Below are 23,905 nucleotides of genomic sequence, written 5' to 3'. Positions count from 1 at the left end.
GGCCCCTACAGGACTAAATACTGTCACGTCACCACTGACCACTATACCAGGACAATTGTGGATAAAAAAATCTGGTCATGTGCATTACAATTTAGTAACTCCATGTGCCTCATATTAATAGCAGTTAACCCCATCATGTCCCTCACATTAACCCCTGTGTGTTAGGAGTATTTAGGTTCATTACTTTCTATTTTTCTTACCTGGGGAGTTTTTGGCTGCGCAGTGTCTGGGGTGGCATCCTGGCGCTGTGGGGTTGTCCTGTCGTGAGTATTGGTGCACACCTTCTGACTTGCACGCGCGCACTGCTGGTAGGCAGCTTTATCTCCTGGTTGATTAGTCTGTCCTCCCATTTGCACCTGGGAGGAGTGGTCTCTACTCTGTATTTAAACCCATGCCTCCCATGGTTCTGTGCTGAGTGTCGCTTTTGCAGAGCTAGGCCTTAGCAGGAGGAGTAGGTGGTTATCTGGGATAGAGGAAGTTCCGTGGTTGGTTTTTGGGAGGTTTGGGTGAACGAGTTGGTGTTTGTGTTTTCCCTTCTGTGTTCACCAATCCTCCCTCTGTGTATAATTGACTGTGTGAGTGAATTGCCTTATCCTTTGATTTCTACTCAGTTTCCCTGTGTTTGTTTCCTAGTGTAAGGTTCCTTCCCATATTGGTTTGGGGGAATCCTTTCCCACATTTTTCCTGTGTGCTGCTTGTGTTGTTAGTCAGCGCACACCCTTGTCAGTCCCTGTCAGTAGCAGCTTCACTTGTTCGTTAGGGGTGACCCCCTTTAGTCTCCAGTCCCTAGAGATCTCATAGGGCATTCCTTCTCCCACTTCCCTCTAGGCCTACGGTATCAGTGAGCGAGGAGCTGTCGGGGTCAGGCTTAGCCTGAGTACAGCCGACCCATACCCGTGAGGCAGGGACCGGGTTAGCTAGTGGGAGTAGTGCAGGGCGAGATTCCCTACTGCTATCCCTTAGCCCCGTTGCAGCTACCTGGACTGACATAACAGTACACTCAGCCGGTAAAAAAAAAAAAAAAAAAAAAAAAGGTTTGTTTGCATTATGACGGACCTGAAACAGTTGTACCAGGCAGTGCAGCAGATCTCCACTGAGATGGAGGGGATCAAGCTACGAATGGATGCCATCCAAGCTTCTGGCGTATCTCAGTTACAGCAGTTGGCTCAACACACAGCCTCTCAGGTAGAGGGCATACAGAGGCAGGTGAGTAGCGCCCCTGTGGGTCGGCCTCTGGAGCCGAAAGTCAGCTTACCTGAACCCTTCCGAGGTAAGAGGTCAGATTTTTTCCGATTTCAAAAGGACTGTCTTTTGTATTTCCGGCTACGGCCGTTTTCCTCCGGTTCTGAGGTACAGAGAGTTGGGATTATTATTACTTTATTGAGAGATGATCCCCTCATCTGGGCACATTCGTTACCAGCCGACTCAGCTTGCTTACTAACTGTAGAGGCGTTTTTCTCCACAATGGGGTTACTGTATGACGACCCAGACAGGGTACGCACGGCTGAGTATAACCTACGACGTGTGGTGCAAGGGGATCACGCTATAGAGAAATATTGCACAGAGTTTCGTAGGTGGGCAGCAGAAGTACACTGGAATGACCCCGCTCTACTTAGTCAGTTTGAGACAGGGCTCTCGGACCAGGTTAAAGACCATCTAGTTTCTCACCCTGTTCCGGGAGATCTAGATGAGGCCATGCAGCTGGCAATTAGAGTTGGACGGCGCCTCCGGGAGCGTGGAGACAAGAGTCCTGGGGGGCTTAGCCCTCCTCAATTCTCTGTTTTTAGAGAGGACCCGGGGGACCAACCCATGCAGATTGGGGCCACTGTGCGAAGTGCTAGACCCAAGAGTGAAGGGTCCCGCACAGTACGCTGTTTTGTGTGTGGAGGGATGGGACATGTAGCAAGGGTATGCCCCTCCAGAGAATGGTTCGCCAAGGAGAGTAATAACCCCAGGTCTATTGAGGGTAAAGGGAGAAAACCTACTAAGGAGGGAGGTGTGCATATTTCCTGTACTCAGACTGCCGGGTTGACCCTTGAAGGATGGGTAAATGGGCAGAAGTGCCGGATTTTGGTTGATTGTGGTTCGGCAGTCAACCTTATTGACTCAGAGTTTTGTGAGCAATTAAGGGTGAGTCCTTTGGTCTTGAAGTCTCAGATACCGGTGTGGGCTATTGATAAGACCCCTCTACAGCAAGCTGTCATCTCCAAACAGGTGGAGGGTCTGGAGTTTATTGTGGGTGGCCACAGGGAAGAGATTGACTTGTTCTTGTTGTCTAAGTTACCAGCACAAGTAGTGTTGGGGTGGCCCTGGCTGAAGCAGCATAACCCTATTATCAACTGGGAGACCGAGTCAGTAGTTTCTTGGGGGCAGGGGTGTAATGGTCGATGTCTGCCCATATCCGTTATGTCTTTGTCTATAGACAATTTGCCTCAAGAAATATGTGAGTTCAGGGAGGTCTTTGAGGAAAGGGCAGCCAAGACATTACCACCACATCGCACCTATGATTGCTCAATTAAATTTATACCAAATGCAGTGCTACCCAAGACACGGTTGTACAATCTCACTATTCCGGAGAGGGAGGCGCTCAAAGAGTATATTGAGGGGAGTCTACAGGTGGGGCATATTCGCCCATCTAAGTCCCCAGTAGCAGTGGGGTTTTTCTTTGTAAAGAAGAAAGATGGAGGGTTGCGCCCTTGTTTGGATTTTAGGGAGATTAACAAAATCACGGTGCGGAATCCCTATCCCATTCCGTTGATCTCGGATCTATTCAGCCAGATTACGGGAGCCCGCTGGTTTAGTAAAATAGATTTACGTGGGGCGTATAACTTGCTGAGAATCAAGAAGGGGGATGAGTGGAAAAGAGCGTTTAACACACCCCTAGGACACTTTGAGAATCTTGTGATGCCTTTCGGTCTAACCAATGCGCCTGCGTTTTTTCAGAATTTTATTAATGATGTACTAAGTGCCGTCATAGGGAGGGGGGTTGTGGTCTATCTGGACGATATACTCATTTACACCCCGGATTTGGAGACTCATTGGGAGAGAGTGAGAGAGGTTTTAGATCTCCTGAGGGTGAACCAATTAAGTGCTAAGCTGGAGAAATGTGTGTTCGCGGTCAATAAATTATGTTCCCTTGGCTATATCCTATCGGAAAAGGTATTCGAGATGGACCCTGAGAAGGTCAGGGCAGTCTTGGAGTGGCCGCGACCCGAGAACCTAAAGGCGGTCCAACGGTTCTTGGGGTTCTCCAACTATTATCGCCAGTTTATCAAGGGATTTTCTGAGGTTGTGAAACCCATCTCAGACTTGACTAAGAAAGGGGCTGACTGTGCTAAGTGGTCGCCAGAGGCGCTAGCTGCGTTTGAAGAACTGAAGAAGCGATTTTCGTCCGCTCCCATTTTGAGACAGCCGGATGAGAGGTTGGCCTTCCGAGTGAAGGTGGATGCCTCCTCGGTGGGGGTGGGAGCAGTACTTTCTCAGGTGTTCGAGGAGGGTACGCATCCCTGTGCCTTCTTTTCTAAGAAATTCTCTGCCTCTGAACGGAATTATGACATCGGAGATAGGGAACTACTGGCAATAAAACTAGCGTTCGAACATTGGCGTCATTTCCTGGAGGGGGCCAGAAGGCCAGTCCAGGTATTTACTGACCACAAGAATTTGGTTTATCTTGGGTCGGCGAAGAGATTAAATGCACGGCAGGCCAGATGGGCTCTATTTTTTGCGCGGTTCCATTTTACCGTGACTTATGTGCCGGGTTCAAAGAATGTTAAGGCTGATGCTTTATCCCGGTATATGTCGACTGAGGAGGAACGAGAGGCGCCTGCCACTATTCTTGGGGATGGAGTGGTGGTAGCAGTATTGGGCGCGAAATTGGAGAAGACCTTGATCGAAGCGCAACACGCTGCACCTTCCAAGATACCTAGAAACAAGCTTTTTGTTCCAACTACTCTCCGACAAAGTCTCCTGAGGGAGTGTCACGAGTCGGTTCTTGCTGGTCACCCGGGGGTTTCAGAGACCATGAGATTGGTGTCTAGGAATTTTTGGTGGCCAGGGTGGAGTAAGGATGTCTTGCAGTTTGTTCAAAATTGTTCGGTCTGTGCAAGAGCCAAGGCGTCGCATACCCGTCCCCACGGTCTTCTACATCCATTGGAACCTCCTAAGGCACCTTGGACTCATCTGTCTATGGATTTCATCACGGGCCTTCCGGTGTCTAAGGGTTTCACGGTCATTTGGGTAGTCGTTGACCGCTTCACGAAAATGTGCCATTTGATCCCGTTTTCCAGGCTGCCATGTGTCAAGACACTATCAGAGGCGTTTATTAAAGAAATTGTAAGGTTGCATGGTCTTCCTGAGGAGATCGTTTCGGACAGGGGACCGCAATTTGTGGCTAAATTCTGGCGGGCTTTTTGCAGCAGGTTGGGAGTTACACTGTCGTTTTCCTCCGGGTTTCACCCAGAGTCTAACGGACAAACAGAGAGGAAGAATCAGGATGTAGAACAGTTTTTGAGGTGTTTTGTTCTAGAGAACCAGAATAATTGGGCTGCCTTTCTCCCCCTGGCAGAATTTTCCCTAAACAACCATGATTCCAATGCCACAGGTACCACACCTTTTTTTTGCTCCGGTGGTAGACATCCTGTTTTCGGAGTATTTTCTTCCATTTCTTCCCCAGTTCTGGAGGAGGAGCTATTTTCTAAAAAGCTGCAAGGGGTATGGTCCCGTATCCGAGAGAATCTGGTGCGGGCGTCGCACCAGGCTAAGGTCCAGGCGGATCGGAAGAGAGGAGAGTTGCAGTTTTTCCCTGGTGAGATGGTTTGGTTGCCCACCAAGAATATCAGGTTGAAGGTTCCTAGCAAGAAGCTGGGTCCCAGGTTTGTGGGTCCTTTTAAGATCATCAAGATGGTAAATGAAGTGGCGGCGCAGCTGCAACTACCTAAAAGGTGGAAGATAAACCGGGTGTTCCATGTCTCCTTGTTAAAGAAGGCCAAGAAGGGAACGTCTCCAGTTAAGGTTCCACCAGTTTCTGAGTCCGGGGAGTATGAGATATCCCGAGTTCTGGATAGCAAATATGTTCGGGGGGAGCTACGGTATCTGGTGGCATGGAAGGGATACGGTCCTGAGGATAATTCTTGGGTCCTGGAGTCGGATATGTCAGCCCCCAGACTCGTGGAGAAATTCCACAAGGAGTTCCCGAAGAAGGATGCTCCTAGAGAATCCGGAGTCTTCTCCTTGAGGGGAGGATCCTGTTAGGAGTATTTAGGTTCATTACTTTCTATTTTTCTTACCTGGGGAGTTTTTGGCTGCGCAGTGTCTGGGGTGGCATCCTGGCGCTGCGGGGTTGTCCTGTCGTGGGTATTGGTGCACACCTTCTGACTTGCACGCGCGCACTGCTGGTAGGCAGCTTTATTTCCTGGTTGATTAGTCTGTCCTCCCATTTTCACCTGGGAGGAGTGGTCTCTACTCTGTATTTAAACCCATGCCTCCTATGGTTCTGTGCTGAGTGTCGCTTTTACAGAGCTAGGCCTTAGCAGGAGGAGTAGGTGGTTATCTTGGATAGAGGAAGTTCCATGGTTGGTTTTTGGGAGGTTTGGGTGAACGAGTTGGTTTGTGTGTTTTCCCTTCTGTGTTCACCAATCCTCCCTCTGTGTATAATTGACTGTGTGAGTGAATTGCCTTATCCTTTGATTTCTACTCAGTTTCCCTGTGTTTGTTTCCTAGTGTAAGGTTCCTTCCCATATTGGTTTGGGGGAATCCTTTCCCACATTTTTCCTGTGTGCTGCTTGTGTTGTTAGTCAGCGCACACCCTTGTCAGTCCCTGTCAGTAGCAGCTTCACTTGTTCGTTAGGGGTGACCCCCTTTAGTCTCCAGTCCCTAGAGATCTTATAGGGCATTCCTTCTCCCACTTCCCTCTAGGCCTACGGTATCAGTGAGCGAGGAGCTGTCGGGGTCAGGCTTAGCCTGAGTACAGCCGACCCACACCCGTGAGGCAGGGACCGGGATAGCTAATGGGAGTAGTGCAGGGCGAGATTCCCTACTGCTATTCCTTAGCCCCGTTGCAGCTACCTGGACTGACATAACACTGTGTGCCTCACCATAAGAGTTACTGATATGTGAGAGACATGGAGGTAATAATAAAGTATCTTCATTATTATTACCCCCATATGTCTCACTTATCAGTAACTCTTATGGTGAGACACACAGGGGTTAATGTGAGGGACATGATGGGGTTAACTGCTATTAATATGAGGCACATGGAGTTACTAAAACAAAAGTAATCACCCCAAATGCCTGATATTAAAAGGTAACCCCAGTATGTACCTGTGTACCTGACATTAATAAGTATAGTAACCCCAGTACGTACCTGTGTATCTTCAGTTTCAGTTTCCTGGAGCAGCTTCTTCCCTCTTCTCTTGCTGGACGGCAGGAGCTCGGCAGGGATAAGCCCCGCCTCCTGGGCTCTCCTCAGCCCTCTCATTGATGGGCAGAGGACAGGCAGAGAAAGGGAGGGGGGAGAGAGGGGGAACGTCCTGAAGCGCTGAGAGGAGCCAGACCTGCAGCTCCTGTGTCTCAGCCGTTGCTGCAGCTTCGGGGCCCCCTGTTGGTGGAAAGTATTCCACCACAGGGGGCCCCAATCATTATACTCGGGGGTCCGAAAAGACCTCCGAGGATAATGATAGCAGCGGTAGCAGCTGTCACCGGGCCCCTGATGTCCCGGGCCCGGTGGCAGCTGCCTCTGCTGCCTCCGTGGTAGTTACGCCACTGGCACCAGTGCTCGACTGATCCCATTGACTTATAATGAAATGTGTCAGGCTCTGTTGTAGATCCATCATTAAAAAAAACCAAAAAAACATTACAGCATGTAACAGACAAGTTTGATGACGGCTCTTGAAGGACCCTCTAATATAAATGTGAATTCATCCTTAGGTTATAGGGGTCAATTACCGTATATACTCGAGTATAAGCCGAATTTTTCAGCACAGTTTTTGTGCTGAAAACCCCCCCTCGGTGCACTGCAGATACCCTATATTCAGCCAGGCTGAATTTCAAGTGGGGGGGGGGGGGACCCAGTCCTCAAGCTCAGGGAAGGGGCAGACAGACAACCAAAACACCCCCTCCCCTTCCCCAGCAACTACTGCACCCAAAAACTCCGACCATTTTAATTTTTGAAATTTTCCAGTAGCCGCTGCATTCCCCCCCCCCCCCCCCCCTCGGCTTATACTCGAGTCAATAAGTTTTCCCAGTTTTTGTGGTAAAATTAGGGGCCTCGGCTTATATTCGGGTCGGCTTATACTCGAGTATATACGGTACCCTGAAAACTCTCATGGAATTCCCAGAGATGCTGCAGAATTCTCAGATTCTCTTGAATACAAAAATTCAATAGTTTTAGTAAAATTCATAATTTTGGTAAAAATAAAATTCTGAAAATTACAGCAAACCACAAAGCAATTATTCGAAATGTACAAATCTATTTAATACATAGAATACAGAAGTAGAAGAAAGTCAGCACGAGATTAATACTTTCTATAAAACGACTTCCTGAACATCTGTGCTTGTCACCGCAACGTACAGAGTAGTCAGCTGTGTTACCAAGTAATTGTATCACTTTTATAAAACAATGGTGTGTTATATCGTTCCTCTGTTATTGTGCCTGGAAATTTATGAATGAATTGACATTTGGGTGTTACCAGTTTGGTGGGCGTCCCTCCCTGTACAAATCAGGGCTTGTAGTATCAGACTATGTAGTAAGATACTCCTTTGGGAAGGGGAATAAGCATAACTAGGTCTCTAGAATCCCAACCACATTGTAGGGGCAGTAAAACGCTGTGTGGGGCCCTGGCCTTAAAGGGAAGTTCCATTCAAAATGTCAAATTAGACATATAAAAATATATAAATCAGACTTGAGACACATGGTCAATGTTTAGTAAACATGATTGTTTCACTTTTAGTGTGTGTGTGTGTGTGTGTGTGTATATATATTTATATATACTAGCTTCTGCCCGCAACTTCGTCTGTGGGTTGTTGTTGGCGATGAGCCGCTTATATTTAGCGAAATGCGGTTGGCAATGATCTACCTACATCCACGTCTCGGCTCTGCAACATCTGTGCATATGCACAGCAGACGCAGCTGTATCTACATCCCTATGGAGAGCAGAGCAAGCTGTGCTACCACGCTGTCTCAGCTCTGCTACATCTGGCAATTTGGATCAGAGGGGTTGATTTGTGTGAGTATCCTAGCAGTGTCTGTGTTAGACACGGCTGAACGGCTGCTGCTGAACTTTGACACAGTTCACTCTTCCCCCCCAGCAAAGCCCGAACAGCACATGGCCTCGTGTTATGCACACAAACTGTTAACGCGCTGTCTCAGCTCTGCTACATCTGGCAATTTTGATTACAGGGGTTGTCTTGTGTGAGAGTATCTGAGCAGCTTCTATGTTACAAACGGCTGAAGGGATGTTGCTGAAATGTGCCACAGTTCTCCCCCCTCCCCCATCAGAGGCAGAACAACACATTCCCTGTGGTACTCACCGAAACTCTACACCTGATATACTCCTCTTATCCAGACACAGCCTGTATGTTCAGTAGTCTCATGATCTTCCATGAGACTCCATTTTCTTCAGCTTTCACACTGTCCAGCTTCATCCAAATTACTGTGTAGCTCCACCCACCACATAGCCTGATCCTATCAGAGAACGGCTCAAGGACCTGTGATAACATCATCACAGGTCCTTTAGTGTTGTAAGAACCTAAATTCCTTCATAGCAGTAATGTGGGGACGTCATTTACCGGGATAAAAAGTAGCCTATGTTTTAATCGGGGTTCCTATCTATGTATGTGGCAAATTTCAGGCAAATCCGTTCAGCCATTTTTGAGTGATTGAGGAACAAACATCCAAACATCTAAACATCCAAACATTCAAACACACAAACTAGGATATGATGTTGTGAAGCCTCTTTTTGCTGCTATGAAATAGATGAACACATTAAAGAGTATGTGTCACTAGAAAACAGGGTTACAACACAAGATAACACCTCTATCCAGATAATACTTCTACCTATCTCTTCATCCACTGTTGACAATATATGATGTCATAGCATATGCACCCCACCCATCCTGCATAGGGAACTCTGTGTTCTGGCTATATTCATCATTATAATACAATCTGCAGTACCTGGTCTGGCCACTGCACATGGATTGGAGCTGTCTGCTTTATGCTCCATTCTCTGCATATCAACTGCTGAGAACAGGAGTTTTGGGTGTCAAGCTCCCATTGATCTGATATTAATGACCTATGTTTGGGATAGGTCAGCAATATTTTTAGCTAACAAACCTGTTTTAATGCCATATTTGAAGATGTAAAGTAATGTTTCCTTTAAATAATAGGCAAGTGGCTTCTTTTTCTTCTTTTTGGCTCCCTCTGGATCAACATTGTAGGATTATAGAAGGGACTCGATGGACCTGAGACTCCTTACAAGCATTTCAACTATACACAGTCCAGTCACATTAATGTGACCACCTGTCAGAATCCAGAATAGCCACCTTTGGCAGAGCGGACCGCTGCAAGACGTGCAGGAAGAGAGGGGATGTTGTGATGATGGTCAGTGGGATGTTGAGCCATGCCGACTCCAGTGCTGTGTCCAGCTGCGCTAGGTTACGCGGTTGAGCATCCATGGCGCGAACAACCCGATCGAGGTGGTTCCACAGATTCTCGATTGGGTTCAAGTTCGGGGAATATTGGCCAAGGGAGTACAGTAAACTCATCCTAGTGCTCCTCGAGAACCTATCCCAATTGTTTGCATTCTTCAGTAGGTTCTGCTTCACTAATTCCGGCACAGTTGGAATTTTGTCTCTAGCCCCCACCATTCCTGAGCAATCAGTGCTGTTAGCTTTAACACCAATATGCTAATTAGGCTCTCTACTGTCAAGTGGGTAATCTCCGACTATCTACCCCAGCACAGGACCACCTGACTGACAGTACAGAGAATGATTAGCATATTGCGATAAAAATAACAGCACTGATTGCTCGGCAACGGTTGGGGCTAGAGAAACAATTCCAACTGTGCCGGAACCAGTGACATGTCGCCTATTAAAGGATTCTAAAAGTTGCAGCTTGGTGAAAGGTGCTTTTTAAGAGAAGCTTAATCCTGATGAAAATTTGAGCTATTCTCAAACCATGCGGCAGAGAAAATGTTTACATTTCCAATATTTGGTGGATCACAACCACGGCACATTGCTTCAATGAACCAATGAACCTGCCTGGATGGTTGTCACATATCAGAATGTTTTTTCCTCCATCAGGACATCCTGTATTCTTAATACATTCCTCTAAAGATGACAAATACTCTGGATATTTCGTGAATTCAGCTCATTTCACTACATCTGATTGCCAAAAAATCATTTGATAAAAAGAGAAGGAGATATTTACAAGAAACCACACGATGAGACTCGTAGCCTCTTACGTGAAGCCATGGTCAATAGTAATTTCGCTTATGAAAGCAAAGTTTGGACTGGGAGTTCCTGTTTGCTTTAAAGTTCCATGTGACAGGATATTTCTTTATCATTTAGAGGCCACAACTTTCCCTGGATGTCGCAGTCTTCTTCCTAAGGTTTGCTGCACACGGAGGTTTAGCTTGGACTTCTAGAGCTCGGAGACTTTCATTCCAAACCAAGGACTGGGAAGAATAATGAGATATAGACAATGACTACCTCCATATTACTCATACTTCTATACCTGATCCTGCCGTGCTATCAGCTGGGTGAGTCGATCCAAGTCTTTTTTGATCTGCTGGGGTGAGACATAGTGGTGGACATTGTCCTATATACCGTATAGACATATCTACAACCTATAGCACTAGATGAGTTAGACATCTTGTATTGTATGGATGCCTCATTATAACAGGAACTAATGCAGAACAATATATTATGTAATGAGTTTTATGTGGAATAGTAGAATAGACAGAATACATGTATCTGGGTATATATCTATGGCACCCATATACTTTATTAAAGGGTTCCTCAACCAATGGCTCTTGATCCTTCCATGTGGCACCGCAAGTACTGACATTATGTAACAGGCATGGCAAAGCAATGATAGAAGGTGTAGGAGGGTAGAGAGGTTGGGACTTTTGAGACACATCACGTCCCTTTTCTCTATATGATGGAAACCATAAATAATACATAATGGTCAGGTTATAAATATTATATTGGGCTCAGTAGGTTCAAGTTATAACACTAGACTCAAATCTATATCAAATTCCGTTAACATTATGAAGTCCAAGCCATATCCTTCACTTTTTATGTCCTGTAAAAGGATTGGAAATGCTATTGTTAATTCATGTACCCTAGTATTTGTGAAAAATGGGTGATGGGTGTGCATTCATAGGCATCCATGTACCAGATAAAATTATTCTGAGGACCAACCCTCCAACAACCCCTAGGAGATAGTCCATCATACCCTACTTTGGTTGTCTTCTGCTGGGCCATTATTGTGTTGGAGCTCGGGACTGCCGGAGGGTCCTCTAGTACACTGGTGGACTATTCTAACACTACATCTGTGGTGTCACCACATGGACCTGAACAAATGGCCATAAGGTCTCAGTCCACGTATGCAATTTAGCTCTTGTCATTGACAAACTAAGGTGTGAAGATTTGGTTGTTTGGCCCATTTCCAAAGGAATAACAAAATGATGGACTTGTTTAGGTTTTGTTCACCTGGCTGATTTATGTAATCTTCTGTGGTGCTTCTAAGAAACATAAAGGATTGGGAAAAGAGCAAGGATGCAAGTCCAAGTGTGCCTAGTCCTAGAAAATCCCAAAAATATTCAATATATTGGGTGGCCCATTGGAAAGTGTTGTTATGGTCTGTGGAAATGGACCAATAGAGGGCATGGTCTATGAAGTGTAAATCCTCCATTCAGTTCAATGGATTCAATGGCTTAAACTCACCAGTAATATTCTGATGCCAAAACTATCATAGGTGCGGATTCTGGATTATCAGACAGGGACACTACATGTATGAGAAGATAACCCAGACACAATAAGGACATCATGACTGGTTATCAGGTGGACACTACATGTATGAGAAGCTAACCCGACCACAATAAGAACATCATGGTTGGTTATCAGGAGGACACTACATGTATGAGAAGATAACCTGACCACAATAAGGACATCATGGCTGGTTATCAGGAGGACACTACATGTATGAGAAGATAACCTGACCACAATAAGGACGTCATGGCTGGTTATCAGGAGGACACTACATGTATGAGAAGATAACCTGACCACAATAAGGACATCATGGCTGGTTATCAGGAGGACACTACATGTATGAGAAGATAACCTGACCACAATAAGGACGTCATGGCAGGTTATCAGGAGGACACTACATGTATGAGAAGATAACCTGACCACAATAAGGACATCATGGCTGGTTATCAGGAGGACACTACATGTATGAGAAGATAACCTGACCACAATAAGGACATCATGGCTGGTTATCAGGAGGACACTAAATGTATGAGAAGATAACCCGACCACAATAAGGACATCATGGCTGGGTATCAGGAGGACACTACATGTATGAGAAGATAATCCAGGCACAATAAGGACATCATGGTTGGGTTTTAGGGTGTAGAAAGTTCCTGCATTCATGGTCATAGCCATTGTCAAAGAATCAAGACAGAAGATGTCACCACTAAGATGGTTTAAGAATTTTTTTAGTCTTAAAAATTTGCCAAATGTTTAACTTTTAAATCCCACAAATTTAAATCTGGTTATGTTTGTGTCTGTAAGGTTTTATTGTAACTTGAAGTTTCTTTGGCTCCAATGCAAACTCTACAACCGTGCCCTCACCCGCCTTATGCCATTTAGGGTACGACCATTAATAACCAGGGCCAGGGTACGACTTTCACCTCCTTATCCCCTCTATTGTTATGTTCATATTGTTCTTCACTTTCACCACATAACAAAATTATTTTAAAAATCTTATTTTTCAGACTCAGACACATTTTTAATCTACAACGAAAGCCACAAGAAGTGTTTAGAAGCCAAGAACACGGCCATTGTCACTGCTCAGTGCAATGACAAACTGAATGCACAGAAGTTTCGGTGGATTTCTAAAAACCAGCTCATAAATGTAGGGACATCTCAATGCCTGGCGGTGTCATCTATAGCGGAGTGGTCAGCGGTGACGTTATACACCTGTGATGGGAGCAGTGACCTCCAAAAGTGGGACTGTAAAAATGAGACTCTGTTTGGGATTGTGGGATCTCCTCTGCACTTGAACTATGGGAACAAGAAAGATGAGGTCTTACTCTATAAAGGCGTAGGATTGTGGAGCCGGTGGAGAGTCTACGCAACTCCAGATGACTTATGTACTAAGGCGTATGAAGGTAAGGAGGACATCTCTCTCATTTACTGTACTGGAATTGACTGCAATTTTTTTCAGGTTGGTGTTCAATAATTATTAGAGATGAGCGAGTACTATTCGAAACGGCCATTTCGAATAGCACGCACCCATAGGAATGAATGGACACACCGGCATGCAGGGGGTTAAGCGGCCGGCCACCGGCAAAGTCAGCGTGCCGGCCGCTTCCATTCATTCCTATGGGTGCGTGCTATTCGAAACGGCCGTTTCGAATAGTACTCGCTCATCTCTAATAATTAATTTTTTTTAATTAAGTTCTATGTTAAACTTATTTTTTAAGAATTTTTGGGGAGGTTCCTTAAATTTTTCTTAATGCTATTATTAGATTTTTAAGAAAATTCCTAAAAACCCTGAAGTTCAGATGGTGGCCACTAAGCCAAACAATATGCTGATACTTCCTGTTTTCTGCAGGAAATTTCTTTACAGCAGTTGCCTCACTTTCCAGCACACTTAAGTCTTAGTAGCAAGAGTTGGAATTGCAAGATTTTTAGGATTTCTTTTAAACATAATAACATGTAAAAATAAAAATATCGCCACACATTCTTAAAAAAAAAAGTTTACTATAAAAAAAAATGTGATGCCCTACTGAAGTACAAGCGTCCCCATGTTGGAAAACTCTAATTCCCACTTATGTACATTGAGGCACTATCGGGACAATTGATCATTGTCTTAATGTAAAATGGCGCCCACATGGCAGACTCCATTATAATTCACAGGTGTCCATGTATAATTGTTGTTTTTTCCATTGTTGGGGTCTACCAGTGGATCCAAACGATGGTGCTAATGAGAACCTAGCATATCAATAACATGTGGAGGTCCCCTGAAAGTTCAGAGGTAGCTGACACTGGTAGACTGGTTACCAAGTCCCCAATCTTAGGCCTTGTGAGCCATATTCAAGTTCAATATGAGGGAAACAAGTGAATGCAAAAAATTTGCAAATTGATATTGGGTACTCATGACATTGGAAAGCCTCCAGAGAAAGGTAATGTCAGTAGGGTCAATATATGGCTGCAATTTTGTCAGAATGGACATCATTTTGTAGCCAGCGCTTATGGTCCTAAGTCAGCTCTTCAGGGACAAATATGGCTTTCAAGAACACCACGGCCCTAGACAGTAATATTAAAGCTTTAGACGTTCGCAACAAATAAATGTATTTTAGAACTGTTGTCTGATCTACTGCTTGTGGCTGACAACAATCGGTCAAACGGAAAATGCAACCACATTTTTGGAGAAGTGGATTAAAATAGAAAGGACACACCTAGAAGCTATGAAGACAAGTGGATGACTTATATATGTAATCCCAAATGTAGCATCAATACTTTACTACTGGCAGGAGACCTCATCTTCACATAGAGGCCTAACTCAAAGCTTTTGGGCCCAATGAAAAAATCTGAATTGGGCCCTACCTTATACCATTATATAGCTGTATGTCTGATGTGGCAGAAGAACCTTATGTGGCCCCCTCAGGGTCTAGTAGCGACTGCACCCCCTATAGCTACGCCTCTTGTCTTCCCACACAAGCACCAACATGGTGTAATAATGGTAACTCCACCTGACTCCATTTTCCGTACCCATAGGGACACTGAAATATAAAAAATTGAGAGTCTTCAGTAGTTGATACCTTTTTTAATGGCTAACTAAAAATGGTGACAGATTGCAAGCTTTCAAGGCTCTAGGCCTCTTCCTCAGGCATATTAGTATAGGAAGAGGCCTAGAGCCTGGAAAGCTTACAATCTGTCATAGTACTATGCCTGACGAAGAGGCCTAGAGCCTGGAAAGCTTGCAATCTGTCATAGTACTATGCCTGAGGAAGAGGCCTAGAGCCTGGAAAGCTTGCAATCTGTCATAGTACTATGCCTGAGGAAGAGGCCTAGAGCCTGGAAAGCTTGCAATCTGTCACCTTTTTTAATGGCTAACTAATAGAAATGAGCGAGTACTGTTGGGATCAGCCGATCCGAACAGCACGCTCGCATAGAAATGAATGGACGTAGCCGGCACGCGGGGGGTTAAGCGGCCGGCCGCCGTCAAAGCGGAAGTACCAGGTGCATCCATTCATTTCTATGGAGCGTGCTGTTCAGATCGGCTGATCCGAACAGTACTTGCTCATCTCAACTAAACAACAATGATATCAGCTACTGTAGACTCTCAATTTTTTTATATTTCATATCCACTGGCTAACATGGTACAAATATATTCTTCCTTATAGGGACACTGGTGAGCCAGTTCAAAAATTTTTTTCCAGTGATCACTATGAGATATTTTTGTGTGACTACCCCATCGTACATCAGAGGGGTTTTTATGATTTTTGTGACCTTTTAGCTATTTATTTACTAAAAGGTCAGAATTAATGCATTTTGCGGATTTTATTTTTCTACTTGAGAATCTTTTTGATTCATTTTGATGTATTTTTTTTATTATTGTAAAAAAAAAATGTATGATGCAAATAAGGCAAAAGCGTCTCAGGGCTGAGCATCGCCACTACATCATCCCCTTACTCATTCCTCCTCCTACCCATAATGATGTCAGCGAGGTTCCCCCCTCCTGCGCCCGATTCTGATGTATGTGGTCTATGTGGTCTATGTGGTATGTGTGTATGTGGTCTATGCCGTTGGATCCCACTGATCATGATGTTATCCCCTACTTTATGAAGGTGGGATCACTTTAAAAATTGGTTCAATCCCTTCCAACTGGTTCCGGACTGCCCATAGACAATATATACCCTGCAAGGATGTGTATATATGAACTTGTAGTTAAGAAACAACACAATATCGTGCAACTGCAGAACCGGGGAGCCGGGTGTTATTACAACTGGACCTTCTATAGGGAGACAAGGGTGGTTTATTACCATCCGTGCCTACTTAGCACTGAATGGGTATTGTGTACAGGGCTATGGGAGCCGCCATCTTGTGCCGGCCCATCGGTCACTTGAATGAGCTACTGTTGTCGAAAAACAAAAGATATTTTAAAATGACCTAATAAAGGGGCGAGGGATGGGGGGAACAATGTACTCAAAAAATTGAGTAGAAATATTGGCACTTGCACGGCCATATTGCAGGTTATATCCCCACTCCCCAAGTCAAAAATATGTGTGAAAATTATAGTAAGCAAGGGGGAAAATTATTTCAAACATTTTGAGTAATTTAGATCACTGTAGGAGTAAATACTAAAACATAACTTTTACTAATATTTGTTTAAAATTGGCCTAATTAAAATGATAACACAATTGCAGTATGACTTCACTATTATCAGGCAACAATTAGTATTTTTATTGCCTTCCCTATACAGTCATCTACAAAATAACTTTTTCCCATATGTATTTTGAGTAATTTGTGCTAAAAAAAAAAAACCATCAAAATGTGAGAAACCAACAAACCCCTCCTTTTTTATTTACATCTCGAATATTAAAATAAGAAAAAAACCTACAAAAATTGAAACAGTCTAAAAATAAAGTAAAAAGATACACAAATTATTTAAATAATCAAAAAAAAGGATCTAGCCCTGATACCCTCATGTGTAATAAACCCAGATATGTCCAGTCCTGAACCATGAAAAATGGCCTGGTCCAGAAGCGGTTAAAGGGTTCGGACATGTAAATACTTATATACTATATACTAATATGTCCCACCCATGATATAACATTTCTCTGAACTCTCTATTGCGCTGTTTCTCTGTCATTCATTTGGAGTAAATTGACAACTGGGTGTTACTATTACAGGGGCGTGTCCATATACAGTCAGCACTGATGTCATACTGTGCAGGGATACACCCCCAACAGGTAAACAGTCAGTTGTTAAAGGGATTGTGCAGAACTCAAAAGCACGGCTTCTTTCTTCTTCTCAGGAAGTGACATCACGCCCATTGGTCACATGGCAAATCCACAGTTCCATCCCATTAAAATGAATGAGACTGAGCTCCATCTGACTAGACGACGTGATGTCATATCCTGAGAAGAAGAAGGCAGCCATGTTTTCGAAGTCTTGCACAACCCCTTTAACTTATTCAGAAGTTTTTTGTAGGAATAACAGAGAGGTGTATGAGAAGAGGCCTCAGAATTGTTATATCATTGAGAATACAATAAATGATATAAAACTATTATTATTATTATTATTATTTATTAACAATTATTATATATTATTATTCTATATACTTTTTTCTATTTACTTTTATTTTTTCTCCTTCTTCTTCTTCTTCTTCTTCATAATAATAATAATAATAATAATAATAATAATAAAAATGTAGGTATATATAAGAATATATCATAGCAATTAATAATAATAATAATAATAATATAATTATTATTACTATTATTTATTACTACTATTATTATTGTTGTTGTTGTTATTATATATTATGCTAAACATCTAAATAATAATACTAATACTAATAATAATAATAATAATTATTATTATTATTATTCTATACATAGAAATTATTATTATTATTTATTAATAATGATTATATATTATTCTATATTCCTAATTTTTTCCTTGTATTTATTAATACATAGGTGTTAGATATAACTTGACACAATTTGCTTCTTCACAGAGATTTACACGTTAAAAGGAAATGCCAATGGCCAGCCGTGTGTGTTCCCCTTTAAGTTCGATAGCAAGTGGTATGCCGACTGCACGACCATTGGGCGATCAGATGGAATACTCTGGTGCTCCACTACTGTAGAATATGATACAGACAAGTTGTATGGATTCTGTCCATCTAAATGTAAGTGATAACCTCATTTATTGTCAGGACACATTTATCTTTTCTGGGACTTTGAAGCTTTTCCTTCAGATATTTATAGACTTTTGTTTCGAGTTAAAATATGTAAATAGGATTTTTCACCTCTTCTGATATGTCCGTTCTAGTAGGTAATTGTGAAATATTAATTCTGGAGCCTTTTTCTTACAAATTAGTCATGTGTTGTCCCTCAATTATTCCTCCTGGAAATTTTTGAATAAACTGGTTACCATTCTCTTTGTTAATGGGGTATGTCCCTATGTAGTCTAATAATGTCAGCCATGATTGGACGCTTTCAGACTGTGAAGGGACGCCCCCAACTGCTAATTTATTTAAACATTTCCAGGAGGCACAATAGAGGAGCGGTACAATGAACAAGTCTAAGAAAAGATGATCCATATTTGATACTTAATGTGAAAACATATATTTAATTCAAACATATATGTCTGGAGAGGTGACAGGTTCGTGTACACAGGTCCACGCGGCTGGGGCTACAGTACAAACAAACACAGAGAATGCAGCAGCATTCTGTAGGGGGCGCTATGACATATGGAAACATTAAGTGTATAAAGTGTAAGCTGCATTACTGCCATTGTCATTATTTATACATATATAAACGTGAGGTTCTTAGTGCAATTTTTGAACAAAAATTCTGAGAGCCCGTCCGCCCCCGAAAAGACACCAGTTGTAGAGCAAGTTACATTCAGTACTATGTAGGGTAGTGTTATGTAGGTGGTGTCTTTCTGGCGGTATTATTTGGGCAATGTGGTTGCTTTTATGCTGTAGGCAACCATCTTAAATGGTGGGCGCTATATAATACACTGTAAAGGGCTCTCTTGTCAGTAAGGGCATTACATCACAGGTAAACCTTTAGGCTCATGGGCCCTGGAGCAGAACCTCAGCTTTCGCCCGCCTGCACAACCGTCACTCATGTCCTGTCCGTACATTTTAGCAACATTTACATTTTCCTTTCTATCTGAGCCCAGACCACCATGAAGACTTGTTCACAATCACGTCTGTGCACACAAGCTTCCCATCATCCCCATCTTCTGCCAGTACCCCTCACATATTAAGCATGTCCCTTTTTGTGCCATATTAATTCTCTCCTTTCTGAAAGTGGGAGGCTGTGTATCATAAATCTTCTCAGTCCAGCTCACCAGAAGGCAGGGGGAATACATTTACAAGGTGCAGACTGTCAGCTATCAAAGGAAATCAGAAAAGAGATCAAAGAATTTGAGAGTGACCCCTTGTTTTCTGGGCCTGGTTGCAGCTTTGACCACACAAGTGCATCACCCAACCAGGCAGACATCCTACTTAGTACATTGACAAAAAAAAAAACACATTCCAAAAAGATACCATTGGATACTCAAAATATTGGCTCAATTTTCGCTAAGGCTGGATTCAAATCTGCTCCAGGTTTCCGCCCCTCGTTCGGAGAGAAAAGTCACACAAGCAGGATAGTCTATGGGGTCTCTGGCGGGTTTCTGTGGGTAACCAATTTTTAAGCACATTGGGTAACCGAAAAACGGAAACCCGAGCACATAGTACATGCATCCTATGACATGTCATACAAATGTCTCCCGCTATGTTTCGGGTGCATGTAGGGTGAGTATTTGATCACATGTTACAGAATGCTAAAAATCTTGGCCCGCGGCGGTAACAATAGTCGTACAACAATGTATACATTTTGCTTTGTGCCTGTCGAGGTGGAGTTAGCACTTGCCGCGAGATACTGTACGCTTGTTATTTTAGGCTCGGAGCAGCATAACATCAAACATCTGCTCCGGTCGGTCACCTCTGATAATGTTTCTGTCAACACCAGATCTAGATCATTCACCGTGTTTCCATGTTTCCTACATGTCAGCAAGTTCTTGGCCTCGGATGGTGTTTATGAGATTTCATTATCTGAAAGCTCAATTACAGAGACTACAGTACGATTTTATTTCAAATTTTTTGCAATTTTTTATTTATTTTTTTTGCAAGGCGCAGATGTTGCATCATAGTGAATGTGCTTTCAAAAGTTCTCATTAACTCAATAAGATCAACTTTATTTTTTTAAAGTTTTTAAACAATGTTAACCAGGCACCAAAAATAATGGGGAAAAAAAGCTCAAAAAAGATTCTCCGCCTCCCATTGATTGTATTGGTTTTTCTTCTGACTGAAGGAAGCTTTTTTTCCGCTAGCGTGGATTCTGATGCGGGTTCAGTGTCAAAATCAGCGCCAAAAAACTCAGTGTGAATGGAAGTTCACACGTGAGTTTTTTTGGACCGGAATTAGACGCAGAGATCGCCTCAGATTCCACTACCAAAAAAAAGGCTAGTTGTGACATTCTGCTCTGGATTAGGCCCAAATGAATGGGCCTAGTCGGGAAGGAGGTGTTGCAAGGTGAACGTCCGCGGCTGTATCAGTCACAGAATCCGCCTGAAGAAAGGGCAGGTCGCTTCTTTTTTCTGCCAGCAGGAACAAACTGCTCGTGGAAAAAGGAAGTGACCGGCTCCCATTGATTTCAATGGGAGGCGATTTTTTGAGCCGGATTCTGACGAGGATTCTGCGTCAAAATACCAAAAACCCTGTCTGATCCTGGCCTTACCATTTTTGTAGGGTGCACGTTGTTTACAATATATTTATGACGTACGACTTTTTCAAAAAGAGGCAACTGCACCCCACAACATAGGTAGCATAAAAAGGGATAGACATATAAGTGTCCAGCTTGTTAAAATCACATCACATTAAAGGGTTCTTTTCATGTAAAAATTACTTAAAATTAGATGCAATATTTTTGTAAGAATTTTTTTGTACCAAATTTTTGCCTATTTCTACAGCACATTCTTAATTCATTAGAAAATCTGACCCATAATACTCACCAATTTTGATTAAAGGAAAGTGTTATACCTAGAGATGAGCGAGTAGCTAAATATTCGATATTTGATATTCGTTTCGAGTAGCCCCTCAATATTCGAATCTACTCGAATCGAATATCGAACCCTATTATACTCTATGGGGGAAAAATGCTCGTTTCAGGGGTAGGCAACGTTCGATCAAACTGAACTTACCAAGTCCACGAGTGAGGGTCAAGCTGGATCCTCTGAGAAGTCTTCTCCATGCAGCATCCCCGCGGCGTCTTCCGGCTCTGAATTCACTCTGCCAGGCATTGGGACTGGGCAGAGCTGACTGTGCATGCCCAAACTACAAGAAAATGGCCGCTTACAGTCAAAGCGGCCATTTTCTTGTAGCGCAGGCATGCGCAGTCGGCTCTGCCCAGGCCCAATGCCTGGCAGGGTGAATTCAGAGCCGGAAGACGCCGCGGGGACGCTGCACGGAGAAGACTTCTAAAGGTAGGAGAAGAACCAGCGTTGATTGGCCGACTGTATAGCATTCGGTCAATCAATGCTGGTTCTGCATCGAACTTTTCCATTCGAATAGCTAGTGGTATTCGATCGAGTATTTCGAATACCGTAGTATTCGATCGAATACCTACTCGATCGAATACTACTCGCTCATCTCTAGTTTACCTGGTTCAGTACTTGAAGATAATGGAGCATGAAACTGGGGTTCACTCTTTGGGGCTCTTGACCCATTTTGTCATGCTCCTCCCTCTCAGGCCCTGCACCTGGTATAACACAGTGAAGCAGCTTTTGCCTGGAGTGTTCCTTTAAATATTACAGGCTGGGCTCCTCCCTGTAACTAAGAAAAGTAATAAATAGAGATGAGCGAACAGTGTTCTATCGAACTCATGTTCGATCGGATATTAGGCTGTTCGGCATGTTCGAATCGAATCGAACACCGCGTGGTAAAGTGCGCCATTACTCGATTCCCCTCCCACCTTCCCTGGCGCCTTTTTTGCTCCAATAACAGCGCAGGGTAGGTGGGACAGGAACTACGACACCGGTGACGTTGAGAAAAGTAGGCAAAACCCATTGGCTGCCGAAAACATGTGACCTCTAATTTAAAAGAACAGCGCCGCCCAGGTTCGCGTCATTCTGAGCTTGCAATTCACCGAGGACGGAGGTTTCCGTCCAGCTAGCTAGGGCTTAGATTCTGGGTAGGCAGGGACAGGCTAGGATAGGAAGGAGAAGACAACCAACAGCTCTTGTAAGAGCTAAATTCCAGGGAGAAGCTTGTCAGTGTAACGTGGCACTGACGGGCTCAATCGCCGCAACCCAGCTTTCCCAGGATCCTGAATGGAATACACTGTCAGTGTATTCCCGTATACCCGATATATACCCCCGATACCCGTTCCAACGGTGTGCCCCCCCACCTTCACCCCAGAAATACCCTGCAAGTCCCCTAGCAATAGGATTGGGGCTATATACACCCACTATTTTTGCTACTGCCATATAGTGCCATTGTCTCACTGGGAATTCAAAGAATATATTGGGCTTACATATAACTTCAATTCCAGGGAGAAGCTTGTCAGTGTAACGTGGCACTGACGGGCTCAATCGCCGCAACCCAGCTTTCCCAGGATCCTGAATGGAACACACTGACAGTGTTTTCCCGTATACCCCATATATACACCCCAAATCCCCGTTCCAACGGTGTGCCCCCCCACCTTCACCTCAGAAATACCCTGCAAGTCCCCTAGCAATAGAATTGGGGCTATATACACCCACAATTTTTGCTACTGGTATATAGTGCCATTGTCTGACTGGGAATTCAAAGAATATATGGGGGTTATGTGCACCCACAATTTTTAATACTGGTATACAGTGCCATTGTCTGACTGGGAATTCAAAGAATATATTGGGGTGATGTGCACCCACAATTTTTGCTACTGCTATACAGTGCCATTGTCTCACTGGGAATTTAAAGAATATATGGGGGTTATGTGCACCCACAATTTTTAATACTGGTATACAGTGCCATTGTCTGACTGGGAATTCAAAGAATATATTGGGGTGACGTGCACCCACAATTTTTGCTACTGCTATACAGTGCCATTGTCTCACTGGGAATTCAAAGAATATATTGGGGTTATGTGCACCCACAATTTTTAATACTGGTATACAGTGCCATTGTCTGACTGGGAATTCAAAGAATATATTGGGGTTATGTGCACCCACAATTTTTACTACTGGTATACAGTGCCATTGTCTGACTGGGAATTCAAAGAATATATGGGGGTTATGTGCACCCACAATTTTTACTACTGGTATACAGTGCCATTGTCTGACTGGGAATTCAAAGAATATATGGGGGTTATGTGCACCCACAATTTTTAATACTGCTATACAGTTCCATTGTCTCACTGGGAATTCAAAGAATATATGGGGGTTATGTGCACCCACAATTTTTAATACTGGTATACAGTGCCATTGTCTGACTGGGAATTCAAAGAATATATGGGGGTTATGTGCACCCACAATTTTTAATACTGGTATATAGTGCCATTGTCTGACTGGGAATTCAAAGAATATATGGGGGTTACGTGCACCCACAATTTTTGCTACTGCTATACAGTTCCATTGTCTCACTGGGAATTCAAAGAATATATGGGGGTTATGTGCACCCACAATTTTTAATACTGGTATACAGTGCCATTGTCTGACTGGGAATTCAAAGAATATATGGGGGTTATGTGCACCCACAATTTTTAATACTGGTATATAGTGCCATTGTCTGACTGGGAATTCAAAGAATATATGGGGGTTACGTGCACCCACAATTTTTGCTACTGCTATACAGTTCCATTGTCTCACTGGGAATTCAAAGAATATATGGGGGTTATGTGCACCCACAATTTTT

The 23,905-nt window shown here is 43.5% G+C and overlaps 1 protein-coding gene across 1 annotated transcript in view; it reads left to right on the top strand.

Moving 5' to 3' along the window:
- The first annotated feature begins 10,599 nt into the window (after positions 1 to 10,599).
- LOC142200937 (macrophage mannose receptor 1-like) overlaps positions 10,600 to 23,905 on the top strand; it is a 61,591-nt gene continuing 48,285 nt past the window's right edge. Inside the window, exons 1-3 of the mRNA XM_075271684.1 lie at positions 10,600 to 10,754; positions 12,996 to 13,391; positions 17,972 to 18,145. Coding sequence (XP_075127785.1) covers positions 10,697 to 10,754; positions 12,996 to 13,391; positions 17,972 to 18,145 — 628 coding nt within the window. The 5' untranslated portion in view covers positions 10,600 to 10,696. The remainder of the gene's footprint in view (positions 10,755 to 12,995; positions 13,392 to 17,971; positions 18,146 to 23,905) is intronic.

The sequence above is a fragment of the Leptodactylus fuscus genome, chromosome 4 (assembly GCF_031893055.1).
Source record: "Leptodactylus fuscus isolate aLepFus1 chromosome 4, aLepFus1.hap2, whole genome shotgun sequence".
NCBI classification, from domain to species: Eukaryota; Metazoa; Chordata; class Amphibia; order Anura; family Leptodactylidae; genus Leptodactylus; species Leptodactylus fuscus.
This window is presented reverse-complemented; position numbering and strand designations above follow the sequence as displayed.